We start from the raw sequence: 13,644 nt of genomic DNA, 5'->3' as shown, positions 1-13,644 counted from the left end.
CTACATTTACATCACTACTTGCATGTTTCATGCTCATTACATACAATTAATTCATGGTTTAAAAAACATACAAATTAATCTTCAAATTGTATATTATTTATTTATTTATTCATTTATTTTGTTGTTCAATTCTAGAGTAAATTACGGCCATTCCCGAAGGTAAGGTCAAATTACGAAAAAATCTCATATTCTTTGGGTAATTATAACTACCACTCGACTATGAATCTTCTTACACGTCCACATTTGCAGTGTCAAAATTAGTGGAATATTTTATATTATGTGGAATATTCTCTGGTTTGTACTCGTTTTATCATATTCGAACTCCACATTTTGAAATAAGATGATATGTCTTTTGTCTCGTAAATATCAGTTTGTGGTGTATCTGAAACTGCATTTTTGCACAAAACGAGTACAAACTAGAGAACATTATACAGAATCTAGAAGATTTTATTGAATTTGACACTTTAAGGGTGGATTTGTAAAAAAATTCATAGTTGAAGAGTGATTGTAATTACCCAAAATAAGAGGGAATTTTCATAATTTGACCTTACCTCAAGGATGGTAGCTGTAATTTACCCTTAGTTCTATAACGTTTTACTTTGTATTCAAATCAAAATCTCTATTATTCTAATTATATGAAACATAATAATACTAATACGATAATTATAAATTTTGATTTTTTTTTCCTGGAAATTTGTGAATTATTTCAGATTGCAATCCAAAAAATTGAAAAGACCGAAAATTGAAATGAGAAATTTGTTTTTATGATCGAAATATGTTCGAACAAGAATTGACCTAATTTCGAATATTTCAATTTCAACCTGCAATCATAACACATATATATATATATCACATTTTGGTGAAGCATCAAGATTCCTTTTCAGAAGCATATAATGTTTTCTTTTCTTTTACTTTTTTCCTTTTTCCCCCTTTGAGTTTGTGTAGGGGCGAATATTTCTATTTTCGAACATTCTGGTAGAAGTCACTGTTGTTGTGGGCTGCATTGTTTTCAGTCAATATCATTCCATAAACCTGTCAACATTTTTCTCCAACGCGGGAAATCCTACGTCATCAATGCCTAACAAAGCTAAAGTTATTATAATAATGATGATGCTAATTACTTAGATCACCTGAGATAGTGTAGAAAATGAACTGGGAGAGCAAAGCGGATCAATAGCTTGACAACTTGATGATCCTGAGGTATCTGCGATCACAGAACACGTGAACTAGGCCGGGGGTTGATCCGGCGGAAACCCCTCCGACGCTCAAGTCAGAAGTGCGGATAGTGGAAATAGTCCAGAGAATACAGTTGATAGTATTGCTCAGTTAATAGGACGTACCTTAAGGAATGAGTTGAAACCTTTATTTATAGCTCAGTGGAGATTGTCGGGCCCAAACCTTACTTGAAGGTGATTGGGCCTCGGTGATAATGGTCTTCGATATTGGGTCCGTGGCCCAGTATGTAAGGAAATTGTAGGCCCATTGGGTTGGCCCAATTAGGCATATCATTAAGCCCCGCACTCTCGAGTCGATGTGGGGGCCATGTTGAAATGGGTGACATATCGTGTCGAGAGTAAAAATATTAGTAGCCGATGGTGTGAGAAAACGCGTTGGAGCGTGTGTCGGAGGGGCGTGAAGGCGCGTTGGCGCTTAGCGCGACCAAGTTGTCGCGATGTAAGTGACTTGAGTCGTCGGCGTTGTCCCACGACGATGTGGTAGCGCAGATCAAGTTATCTCCTCGTGGGAGTTGTCTCGTCGTGGGGTAATAGAGTTGATCAAGTTATATCCTCGTAGGAGTTGTCTCTTGATGATGTAGTAGCACGGAGCTATTATTCTCCTCGTGGGAGTTGTTATTTATCGACATTGTCAATGTTTTGACGCGTTGCTTGTATGTGTTTACATATAGCCTTCTGCGTGATGTACTTGAGGAGGGGATCAGGCTCTCAAGATTTTTATATGGGGATCGTGCCCTTTGTTAGACCTCGTGGGTCGTAAATATGTTTGGACCGTGGCCACGTTTTAATGAAGAACCCATCGAAAACAAGTAGATAAATTTGAGTAATCAAGCTGGCCAGGCTATATAGATTCTCATAATATTTCTAAGTGTTTCTAGGGTTGTAATCGTGCTAACTTGAGCTTGCGATTATATAGTGAATTTCGGGCGAGTTGCCTCCTCATGGGAGTTGTCTCGCAACGAAGTTGTAGAAGCATTGGATGATGCGCGACTGAGGAGCGTGCGTATTGAGGTCGCTCTGAGCGAGTTGTCTCCTCGTGGGAGTTGTTTCGCGGCGAGTCTTATTATCGAGCGAGGTGGCTGCACGTGGGGGTTGCCTCGCAACGGATTTGTAGTGCCGAGACAGTTGGCTCCTCGTGGGAGTTGCCTCGCTGTGGGTTGTGGTACCGAGCGAGTTGGTTCCTCGTGGGAGTTGTCTCGCTGCGGGTTGTGGTACCGAGCGAGTTGGCTCCTCGTGGGAGTTGCCTCGCAACGGGTTGTAGAACGGAGTGAGTGGTCTCCTCATGGGAGTTATCTCGCTGTGGTTTCGTAGATCCGAGGGAGTTGGCTCCTCGTGGGAGTTGCCTCGCATTGGGTTATATGACCGAGCGAGTTATCTTCTCGTGGAAGTTGTCTCGCTATGGGTTGTGGGACGGAGCGAGTGGTCTCCTCGTGGGAGTTATCTCGCTGTGGTTTCGTAGATCCGAAGGAGTTGGCTCCTCGTGGGAGTTGTCCCGCAACGGGTTATAGGACGGAGCGAGTGGTCTCCTCGTGGGAGTTATCTCGCTGCGGGATGTAGGACAGAGCGAGTTTGCTCCTCGTGGGAGTTATCTCGTTGTGGTTTCCTAGACCCGAGGTAGTTGGCTCCTCGTGGGAGTTGTCTCGCAACGGGTTATAGGACGGAGCGAGTGGTCTCCTCGTGGGAGTTATCTCGCTGCGGGATGTAAGACAGAGCGAGTTTGCTCCTCGTGGGAGTTATCTCGCTGTGGTTTCCTAGACCCGAGGGAGTAGGCTCCTCGTGGGAGTTGTCTCACAACTGGTTATAGGACGAAGCGAGTGGTCTCCTCGTGGGAGTTGCCTCGCAACTGATTTGTAGTGCCGAGCGAGTTGGCTCCTCGTGGGAGTTTTCTCGCTGTGGGTTGTTAGGACCGAGCGAGTTGTCTCCTCGTGGGAGTTATCTCGCTGTGGGTTGTAGTACCGAGCGAGTTGTCTCCTCGTGGGAGTTGTCTCGCTGTGTGTTGTAGGATAGAGCGAGTTGTCTCGCAAGCCCCCCACTCTCGAGACGATGTGGGAGCCACGTCGAAAAGGGTACCCGATCGTGTCGAGAGTAGATCGGTACTGTAGTGTTTCGTTAATCGTTGGCGTGGCGTGAAGAAATAATATTTTTTATTTATCTGTTTGATAGCGAGTGCGATTTGGTAGGCGCTTTGAAGAGCTCGCGCAATTTGGTTAAGCAAGGTGAAACTATCAAGCGATTTGGTGGAGCGCACAGAAATTCTTGCGCGATTTAGTAAAATGCGTCAAAATCTTCACGTGATTTGAGGTAGAATTTTGAGAGTTGCGCGCTACTTCAGGTATGCGCGCGCTACGAGGTAGATGAGACGGCACGGATTGTAGACGCTGATGTGCCAGAGTTCGCGCACACTTGGGGTCCGTGCGCGCACTAGCCCATATGGGGGGGGGGGGGCACGCGCGCATGTAGTGCATGGAGAGAGAGAGTGTGGAGCTGTTAAGAATTTTATGAGGAGCTGATACGGACTTCCTCGAGAGTGACGCAGCATGTTGCTTGATTCACTTTTTCCTCATCTTTTTTTTTGTCTCGGGAAACGTGTCGGATGCGCGCATCGGGAAGCGTGTCGCGTGCGCCTCGGGATTCGTGTCCGCGCGCGCCTCGGGAATCGTGCCCGAGTTTTTTTTTTGCCTCGGGAATCATGCCCGGGATTTTTTTTTTTTTTTTATGGAGCCGCGCGGCTCGGCTCTGGCGCGCGCGCGGCTTGGCTCGGGCGTGGCTTGGCTGCAACTTCTTCCTTTTTTTTTTTTTTGAATGGAGCCACGCGGCTCGGGCGCATCTTTTTTTTTTTTTTTTTTTATCTTTTTTTTTTTCCTTTTTCCTTCTTTTTTTTCTTTCTTCTCATCTTCTTCTTTTTTCTTTGTTTTTTGTTTTTTTTCTTCATCTTCTTCTTGGGTCTCGCGTGCGCGATTTTACCCCATTTTTTTTTTGTGGTTGATGTTCACCCCTTGGGGATGTGCTATTTTTTTAGTAGGGATATTGTACTCGTCTCTTGAGATGTGATGTGAACCCACTTTGGGTTGAAAGGTAAGGGTGATGCCCAACCTTGGGATGGGTTAACCACCCACTGTAGGATGAGGCGCTCGAGACCTATGGTCTGAGGTGGATGCACACGGTTGTGTCGTTGCTTCAGTGACAACATGAGTTGAAGCTTTCGTGGTCGTATGTTCAAGGTCTTTATCGGTTATCTGAATCGTTAGAGGAGCAAGTAGAAGTTGATATTGTTGAAGTTTTGGCGATCATACGCTGAAGGTCCTCTTCGGTTATCTGAACCGTTCGAGGGGGGGGGGGGGGGGGGGCGGAAGTTGGCCCCCAGAGAGTCGATGACCCATGGCGAACGAAATATTTTAGGGGCACTATAAACCCCCAGGGAGTCGATAACCCTTGGCGAACGAAATATTTTGGGGGCAGATGTAAGCCCCCAGGGAGTCGATAACCCTTGGCGAGCGAAATGTTTTGGGGGCACTGTATACCCCCAGGGAGTCGATAACCCTTGGCGAGCGAAATATTTTGGGGGCAGAGGTAAGCCCCCAGGGAGTCGATAACCCTTGGCGAACGAAATATTTTGGGGGCAGATGTAAGCCCCAGGGAGTCGATAACCCTTGGCGAACGAAATATTTTGGGGGCACTGTAAACCCCTAGGGTTTTTGTTAAGGGTCGGTGGTCCCTTCAAATTGAGGTAACCCCGAGATCTTTACTCCTTGAGGTAATACCTCGTTGAGGATGTCTATGGTGAAGGGACTGCGTCTTATTGGGACGGGCATTCTTTCACTCATTAGATTATTTGGTTGGGGGAAAAGATTTTGGCGAGACATTCTGCTGTTTATCTCGCCTTCTCCCTCATTAAAGAGATGGACTCTCTGTGGTGACGCATTCCCCCGTGGGGGTGAGCGATGACGCTGCTGTCTGGGCTGTGCCCCTCTGTGATTAGTAGATAACTGCACTCGGGACCGTGGATCCGAGGTAGAGGAGGAGACACCTATTTGGTTGTACACTGGCGGTGGCGCCATAGGTTGTACTACAGGCGGCACCACAGGTGGAGCTGGCGCTGATATCGTATTGGGAGCGTTTGTTCCCATCGTGGCGATATATTGAATCACGGCCTCCATGGCGGCGCGAGTTGAAGCTTCTGCTATCATGCGTTGGAGCGCGTCCTCGGTTATTTGAACCGTTCGAGGAGCAGGGAGTAGTGGATCGATGAGTGGTGGGTCCCGATGAGGGGTCACCTGAACCTCGCTAGGTGGATTCGCAGCACGTGGAGGAGGTGGTTCCGCGTCACGTGGAGGAGGTGGCATGCCAGATCCTCCACGGACTGGGAGGTTATTAGCCGTGTCATTTTCTCTCTGAGCAGACGCCTCGGGAGGATCTTGTTGGCTACGTGATCTGGTTTGCATCGTTCCCACAGACGGCGCCAAAACGATGATGCTAATTACTTAGATCACCTGAGGTAGTGTAGAAAACGAACTGGGAGAGCAAAGCGGATCATTAGCTTGACAACTTGATGATCGTGAAGTACCTGCGATCACAGAACACGTGAACTAGGCCGGGGGTTGATCCGGCGGAAACCCCTCCGACGCTCAAGTCAGACGTGCGGATAGTGGAAATAGTCCAGAGAATACAGTTGATAGTATTGCTCAGTTAATAGGACGTACCTTAAGGAATGAGTTCAAACCTTTATTTATAGCTCAGTGGAGATTGTCGGGCCCAAACCTTACTTGAAGGTGATTGGGCCTCGGTGATAATGGTCTTCGATATTGGGTTCGTGGCCCAGTATGTAAGGAAATTGTAGGCCCATTAGGTTGGCCCAATTAGGCATATCAAATAATAATAACAACAACAACAACAACAACAACAACAACAACAACAACAACAACAACAACAACAACAACAACAATAATAATAATAATAATAATAATAATAATTATTATTATTATAATTATGATTATTATTTAAATAATATTTGAATATATTATAAAATATCTCTAGAGGATAACTCAAGTGGAAGAATATATTATAAAATACAAAAAATTACACGTGGCAGCAGAAGATCCACCCAGTGTTTATCATCGGGTATATGATCAAAGAAGTCGATGTCTACGAATGGACTACTCAATTATATTGTTTAATATAGGGGGTAAATATTTAAAACATTTTTTTTTTTTTTAATTTTGATGACTTTAAATAAGGCTAATGAATTAGACTTTTCATAAAGCACGATTAATTAGAACTCATGACCTAAAAACTATGTAGAAAAATCACCAATATCCAATCGCTGAATGACCTAATTTAGGTGCAAATTAATAAAATAAAATAAAAATTAGAAAAAAGAAGAGAAAAAAAAAAGTACAAAAAAAAAAAAAAAGAGAAATTGATTAAATTTTTGGGACATAAAATGACATCTCACCTGCAAGATGCGGACAAGCACCGCCATCTAATATACAGTAAGGTAATACATGTGACTCACATGTCCCGCTAGACATGGGTCGGTTTTATCCATTAACCGACCCGTTGGATATCCGAACAAAGTTGGTTGGCAACTATTATCGGATCTATAATATTTGGGCCGGTAAAAATTTTAAATATTCACAAAATCGAATGATCGGATCGAATATGTAATTGATCGATAATTGTTCGACCCAACCCGACCCATGCCCAATCCTATGCACATGTATTACCTTATCAAATAATTCTGAAATAGATATTAAATACTCTAATACAATTCCATGTGAATCTGTGAGAGGATATTTGATAAGTGTTTTAATACCTATTTCAGAATTATCAGTAATTTATGAACTAATTTGATACCAACTAATAATGATAAAATAAAAGCACTATTCAAAAACTGAATATTCTGTAACTAAGCTGCACTTTACTAAAACAAGTCAAAGTTGGTCAAAAGACCTTCGTATTTTCTTATATAAAGATTTGAATTAGGACTACTTTCAATAAAATAAATGTTATCCGCAAAAAATTTAAACAAAATAATTTTAAATCCAACTCTCCGTTCGTCGGAGAGTACATCTGGCGCTGGTATTTAGTCGGCAAAGACGAACTAATGTTTACTTTCCTAATCTATATGTGATATGAAAATCCAACGTCTGGCTCTTCCAACGGCTAATCGCCAGCTCGCCAACTACTACATTTTCCTCGAATCTTCATTTCACCGGCGAACACATCTTTTGGCTGGTGCCTTTTTTAGTATCGAGCTTTTCTCTTTCTTAGTGTCGAGCTCTTTGTTGTTTATAATCTCTGGTAACGGGCATCTGGCCCCTCAAATCCCTTTAATTTTTATAGTTCACCTTATTTCGTCTTAACGGCCCAACTTTGAAGAAAACTTACCAAACTGACCACCATCATTTATAATGCGCATTGGGCTTATGGGTCTGATAAATCCTCACTCGGCCCATATATTATGTCTTCACACTATTTACTAAGCTCAATATGAAGAGTTTGGCCAAACATTACCAAACTAACACTATCAATAATAATAATATTATGATCAAAATTAAAATATTGAAACTAATGGCATGGGTTGAACTTGTCAGGTAAAATTGACAAGTGTTTGTACAAAAAATGTTTAAGAAAAAGTATATTCCATAGTGGTGTTCCATTTACTTTTGAATTGCCTCAAAACCATGTGCTAATCGTCAACTTTGATTTAGTGGAACAATCGCCAATTGTCCTAACCACGATTTTAGGAACATGAGATTATTATGTACGATTTCCAAATCGGATCACATTCTAAATGCCATATGATATTATTCCATGTTTTTATTCATTTATTATTGTATATATTTGCTATACGTTTTTTAAAATCTTAAACATTTATTATTATTATTATTATTATTATTATTATTATTATTATTATTATTATTATTATTATTATTATTATTATTATTATTATTATTATTATTATTATTATTATTATTATTATTATTATTATTATTATTATTATTATTATTATTATTATTATTATTATCACATGCACTTCCCCGAGGTAAAATTAAATTACTAAGAACCTCACTTATTTGGATAATTACAATCACCCCTCAACTATGAATCTTGTTATACGTTCACCATTATGGTGTTAAATTCAACAGAATCTTCTAGATTTGGTGGAATGTTCTCTAGTTTGTACTCGTTTTGTGCATAAATACAGTTACTGATACACCACAATCTGATATTTACAATCAAATAGACACATCTTATGATTGTTTAAAATGTGGAGCTCGAATTGGGTAAACTAAATAAAAACTGGAGAATATTCCACATAATCTTTTAGATTTCACTAAATATGACACCGTGAGAACGGACATGTGAAAATGTTCATAGATGAGTGACTGATTCTAATTGCCCAAACATTATTTTTTTTTTTCTTCGTAATTTGATATTAACTCAGACCGTAATTTACCAATCAATATAAAGTATAAACAAGTGAGCTTCAACAAGTTTCTAGAAACGTGTCCGTGGCAAAACGATGTCGTAATCCCCCTCAACTGTTCTGCCTACACCGCCATCCAACAAAATGCCAGCTCACCTCAGCGGAAAAGCCGTATTCATTCAAATCATAAAAAAATAAAAAATTAAACAAAAGAAATAAAATCAGATTACCAAATCAAACAAACCCTAACCCTAGTTTTATTTGAGATTGCGTACACACGGAGATATATATATATATATATATTAATATATATATATACACGTCTCTCTTCCCCCTCCTCCTCTGTATTTATCTCAAACCGATCCTCATTCCAAAAACCAATTCCCCTAAAACCTCTTCTTCCTTCTCCGCCGTTCCTCTGCAGAAATTCCCTTCGATTTGTGTTTTTTGTTCTTCAATTGCGAATTGTGCCCCCAAAAAACCCAATTCGGAGCTTTTTTTCGTTTGTGAATGGTGGAAATCTCAGGCGCACAATTAATGGTCGTCCCTTCTTCTTCGTCAAGAAGGGGGATTTCGATTTCGGTCGCTAACTCTTTCTGCTTTGGATCTTGCATGGAAGGCTGGTACTACCGCTGCATCGGCGTCGACCCCTGAATTCGTTAATCGATTTTTTTAATTTATTGATTTTGTTTGATTTTTTTTCCTTTTTTCCGTTCCGAAATTTCAAAACTTTTCATAAAAAAAATCGAAGAAAAAAAAACCTAAAAAAGAAAAAAAAGATGTTGCTTTACAAGCAGAAGAAGAGCCAGCCTTTGAAGGGAAACCGGTTTTTGGTTTGCGTGACGGTTCTCGGAAGCGCTGGACCGATCCGGTTCGTCGTCAATGAGAACGAGCTTGTTGCTGCTGTGATCGACACCGCGCTTAAATCGTACGCGCGTGAGGGCAGGCTACCGATTCTCGGATCAGATCTCAACAAATTCATGCTCTATTGCCCAATTGCTGGAACAGAAGGTAGTTTTAATTTTTCTATTTTTTATTTATTTATTTATTTTTAATCGAATATGTTTCAATTGCCTTTTGTTTTCGTGGGTGTCGTTGATATTATTAGTTGACTGAATTGGTATCTTTTTGGAATCTCTTGTCTAGATTATATTATGTATGTTGGATTATATGCTTGTCCTCCTTTTAACCTCTGTTTGGAAGTTTATTTCATTTAGCACCCCTATCTGATATCGAATACTGAAAACATCTTCGTATTATTAATATTGCATATTTGGTAATATTAACAACAAGAAGACTCTTTTCAACAATTAGAGTAAACACAAGGTTGTTGAGTGCAATAATCTTGAGATAAAAGTACATTTTTGTGTTTGATTGTTCGATTTTTACTATTATTAATAACAAGATGACTTTTTTTTTTTAAGAATTGGAGTAAAAACAAGAGTGTCGAATGTGATAAACCCGTTGATCTTGAGATAGAAGTACCTTTTTCGTGTCTGATTGTTCGATTTTTGGTAATATTAACAACAAGATGACTCTTTTCAACAATTATAGTAAACACAAGGGTGTTGAATGCAATAATCTTGAGATAAAAGTACTTTTTTCGTGTTTGATTGTTCGATTTTTGCTAATATCAATGACAAGATGTCTTTTTTTCAAGAATTATTAGTGTAAAAACAAGCTTGTTGAATGCAATAAAACCCATTCATGTTGAGATAGAAGTACTTTTTTCGTGCTTGATTGTGTTCGGTTTGATTGACTTGTGTGTGTTTTTTCTATTGCAGCTCTGAGCCCGTGGGAGACAATTGGATCAGTTGGTGTAAGAAACTTCATGCTGTGCAAGAAGCCGCAGACGGAGGATTCCGACGAAGTGGATAAGTCTGCAATGTCACGAAAGGGAAGTGGAAGTTGGAGGGCTTGGTTTCACAAGTCTCTCAGTTTGAAGATTTCTTCTCACTGAGAATTTATCTATTTATTATTTGCTTCAGTCAAACTCTTTGTTTTTTTTGTGTGTTTTAACGTTGTATTTGATGAGCAATTTTTCTGTTTTGCTCATATGAATAATGTTGTGGTAATAAAAATTCGAACTTCCTTTTAGCAGTTAGAGTTTTTCGTTTTGTCCTTGTGGCTTCTGCTCTGTTTTCTGCTAATTTCTGTGAGAGTTGATTATTATTACTAACCTCTTAGGCATGGCCAAATTGCGGAGAAACTCTTCTTGTTTGGGTAATTAGAGATACGGGTTCTTTTTGTAAGATAATGCATAGTTGATGGGTGACACTAATTACTCAAACCTTAAGGGGGTTTTCGTAATTTGACAATAACCTATGGGTTGGCTGTAATTTGGCCTTATTATTATTATTATTATTATTATTATATACTTGGGCAAATTGATTTTTTTAAAATATTAATTATATTGTATATATATTAAGCTGTTTTGTTAAATGAATTTCGGAATAAGATTTAGAAAATAAAAAATAATTTTTTGTATGCGTTTCCAACCACATGGATAAACTTATACTCAGTGTAAGAGGATTCAAACCTGATCAATTGACACAATCTTAGTTGCTCCAACAGTTAGGACATCCTGAGTTTTAATTATTTTTTAGTTTATAAATTGCGGCCTACATCAACCTTGTAATAAATTTTACTCAAAAAAAAAAAAAAAACTTGTAATAAATTGAATTTCCTTTTGTACCCTTTTCAAACCATGGGACATTGAATAAGCCCAAAAAGAATATAAAAAGCTATAGTGTCACACTGTCATGCTTATATCAAAAGGCACACCACTCACAATCAAAACCTACACCATATAAAATTATCGGAAGTAAAAATGAAATGAAAATTAGGAAACGGTAGCCACACACTTAGCACACGCCGAATCTAACACAGTTGGCATCTAATTTTTCTTCCTCTGTTTATTAGGTTTTGAAGAGAGAGAAAAAAAACTAAACAGTGAGATTGAAAAATGGAAGCTTTGGGTCTTCTGAGAATTAGGGTTCGCAGAGGAATCAATCTCGGTGTGCGTGATACTAAGTCTAGTGATACTTACGTCGTCGTCGAATGCGGCTCTCAGGTTTTTTTCATTACCTTTTTTCTTCGGACAAGCTCAATTTTTCATCTTTGCATATGAATCAGATTCAGAATTTGTGTTTATTTTCGGTATTTAAATTTTTTTTTTTTGTCAAACTTTAATGGGTTTTTTTGTTGATCGATTGGACTCAATTTTCCAAAACTTTATTTTCAAAGTGTTAGTCTTGCAAATTAAAAGTTTCCCACTTTTCCGATATTTTTTAATTTCAATTTTTGAAGTCTCCTACAATATAAACTACTAGTAAATACATACATAATGTCCATATTTTAAGTGTTATTAATTTTTGGATTAAATTGGAATTGAAATCCGATTTTGACAATCGGATTCTAATATGTATTCCATTCCCGTTCCGAAATAATCGGGAATCCGAAACCAAAAAAGCCGAAATAATCGGGAATTGGAAATTCGGAATGAAAAATATTTTTTCCATTATTGTTATCTTTCATTTCTTATTAGTTTTACATTTTTCTCATTATTTTAATTTATATTTGTATTGTTGCTTAATAAATTGAGGTTATACTATTATATTCAATTGTACTCCCTCTGTTCCATAATATATGTCACTTTTGATAATTTCTTTTGTTTCATATTATCTGTCACTTTACAATTCCAATGCTGCATTAATTGCCCATTTTTCTATTTTACCCTTATTAACTATATAACACTCTTCCAGTCTTCCTCCATTAATTAATAAACAAGGGTATTTTGCTCCATCAATATTTATTTTCCTAAAATCAAGACATATTTATTAAAATTCTTTGGTGCAGAAGGTGAAGACTAAAGTAATGGAAAACAACTGCAACCCTATTTGGAACGAAGAGTTGACTATTTATATCAATGATCTAAAAGTCCCCATCATTCTGGTATATATATATATATATATAATTATTTGTTGACCTAATCTTTCATTATATTAATTTTTTTTTTAATTTTTTTTCTAAATGTTTTCAGTGTGTGTATGACGAAGACACATTTACGAAAGATGATAAAATGGGAGATGCAGAAATAGATATTAAACCTTATGTACACTGTCTGAAGAAGAAGGGATACGAGGGTGTTTCGGATGGAACCAGAGTCGAAAAAGTCGAGCCGAGTTCCGATAACTGCCTTGCTCGCGAGAGCTTTATCGTGTGCAACAAAGGGAAACTTATCCAAGAAATGACACTTAGGCTTAAAAACGTCGAATGTGGCGAAGTTGAGGTCGAAATCGAATGGCTTAATCTTCCAGGTGGCAGTGGTCTACATGATTAATTAAAGGATGTTTTTCTCTACTTAATTAGTAGCAATTGCATCAATAAGTGCCATCTGTGCGTGTGTGTGTGTGTGTGCGTGCGTTCTTCTGTAATATTGCTGTAACGAACTTTCGTAGTGTGATAGAAGTACTCTTTTCGTGTTTGATTGTTCGATTTTTGCTAATTTTAATAACAAGAATTTTTTTTTTTCTTTCAAGAATTAGAGTAAATACAAGGTGTATTGAATGCAATAAACCCGTTGATGTTGAGATAAAAGTACTCTTTTCGTGTTTCATTGTGTTGGTTCGATTGACTCGTGTGTGTTTTTTCTTGTGGCTTCTTTGCTCTGTTTTCTGCTAATTTCTTTGAGTGTTATTATTATTATTATATACTTGGGTAAATTGTTTTTTTAGAGAGTACTTAGATATAATATATATATATATATATATATATATATATATATATATATATATATATATATATTAAGTTGGTTGGTTAAATGAATATTGGAATAAGATTTAGAAAATTAAAATGATTTTTTTATGGATTTTCTAATCATATGGATAAATATATACTCTCGTATAATAACTTACAAATCATATCAGGCCGACCATGTGTGACATGTTTCATCTAGTAGACTAGTACTGTTGACAAGGA

At 38.4% G+C, this 13,644-nt stretch overlaps 2 protein-coding genes across 3 annotated transcripts; both read left to right on the top strand.

Moving 5' to 3' along the window:
* Nucleotides 1-8,835: 8,835 nt before the first annotated feature.
* LOC105966057 (uncharacterized protein At4g22758) lies at nt 8,836-10,761 on the top strand. The gene is made up of 2 exons (XM_012990598.2): nt 8,836-9,675; nt 10,449-10,761. The coding sequence occupies exons 1-2, from the start codon at nt 9,444-9,446 to the stop codon at nt 10,622-10,624; spliced, it is 408 nt and encodes a 135-aa protein (XP_012846052.2). The 5' UTR covers nt 8,836-9,443; the 3' UTR covers nt 10,625-10,761.
* A 671-nt stretch (nt 10,762-11,432) lies between these two features.
* On the top strand, nt 11,433-13,186 carry LOC105966056 (protein C2-DOMAIN ABA-RELATED 7). Of its 2 annotated transcripts, XM_012990597.2 has the most exons (3): nt 11,433-11,737; nt 12,523-12,618; nt 12,707-13,186. In XM_012990597.2, the coding sequence occupies exons 1-3, from the start codon at nt 11,630-11,632 to the stop codon at nt 13,004-13,006; spliced, it is 504 nt and encodes a 167-aa protein (XP_012846051.2). In that variant the 5' UTR covers nt 11,433-11,629; the 3' UTR covers nt 13,007-13,186. The 2 variants fall into 2 exon arrangements, with proteins under 2 accessions (XP_012846051.2, XP_088674648.1); XM_088818522.1 differs by lacking the exon at nt 12,523-12,618 and having other exon boundaries at nt 11,467-11,737.
* Nucleotides 13,187-13,644: the final 458 nt, after the last annotated feature.

This window comes from Erythranthe guttata, chromosome 5 (genome assembly GCF_056151865.1).
Source record: "Erythranthe guttata isolate IM_541 chromosome 5, IM_541, whole genome shotgun sequence".
Lineage (NCBI taxonomy): Eukaryota > Viridiplantae > Streptophyta > Magnoliopsida > Lamiales > Phrymaceae > Erythranthe > Erythranthe guttata.
This window is presented reverse-complemented; position numbering and strand designations above follow the sequence as displayed.

Excerpts from the sequence above, each read along its gene's own strand:
- LOC105966057 (XM_012990598.2), top strand. The coding sequence starts at position 9,444 with ATGTTGCTTTACAAGCAGAAGAAGAGCCAGCCTTTGAAGGGAAACCGG. Across the intron at positions 9,676-10,448 it reads CCCAATTGCTGGAACAGAAG|CTCTGAGCCCGTGGGAGACA; the intron begins GTAGTTTTAATT and ends TTTCTATTGCAG.
- LOC105966056 (XM_012990597.2), top strand. The coding sequence starts at position 11,630 with ATGGAAGCTTTGGGTCTTCTGAGAATTAGGGTTCGCAGAGGAATCAAT. Across the intron at positions 11,738-12,522 it reads TCGTCGAATGCGGCTCTCAG|AAGGTGAAGACTAAAGTAAT; the intron begins GTTTTTTTCATT and ends TCTTTGGTGCAG. Across the intron at positions 12,619-12,706 it reads TAAAAGTCCCCATCATTCTG|TGTGTGTATGACGAAGACAC; the intron begins GTATATATATAT and ends AAATGTTTTCAG.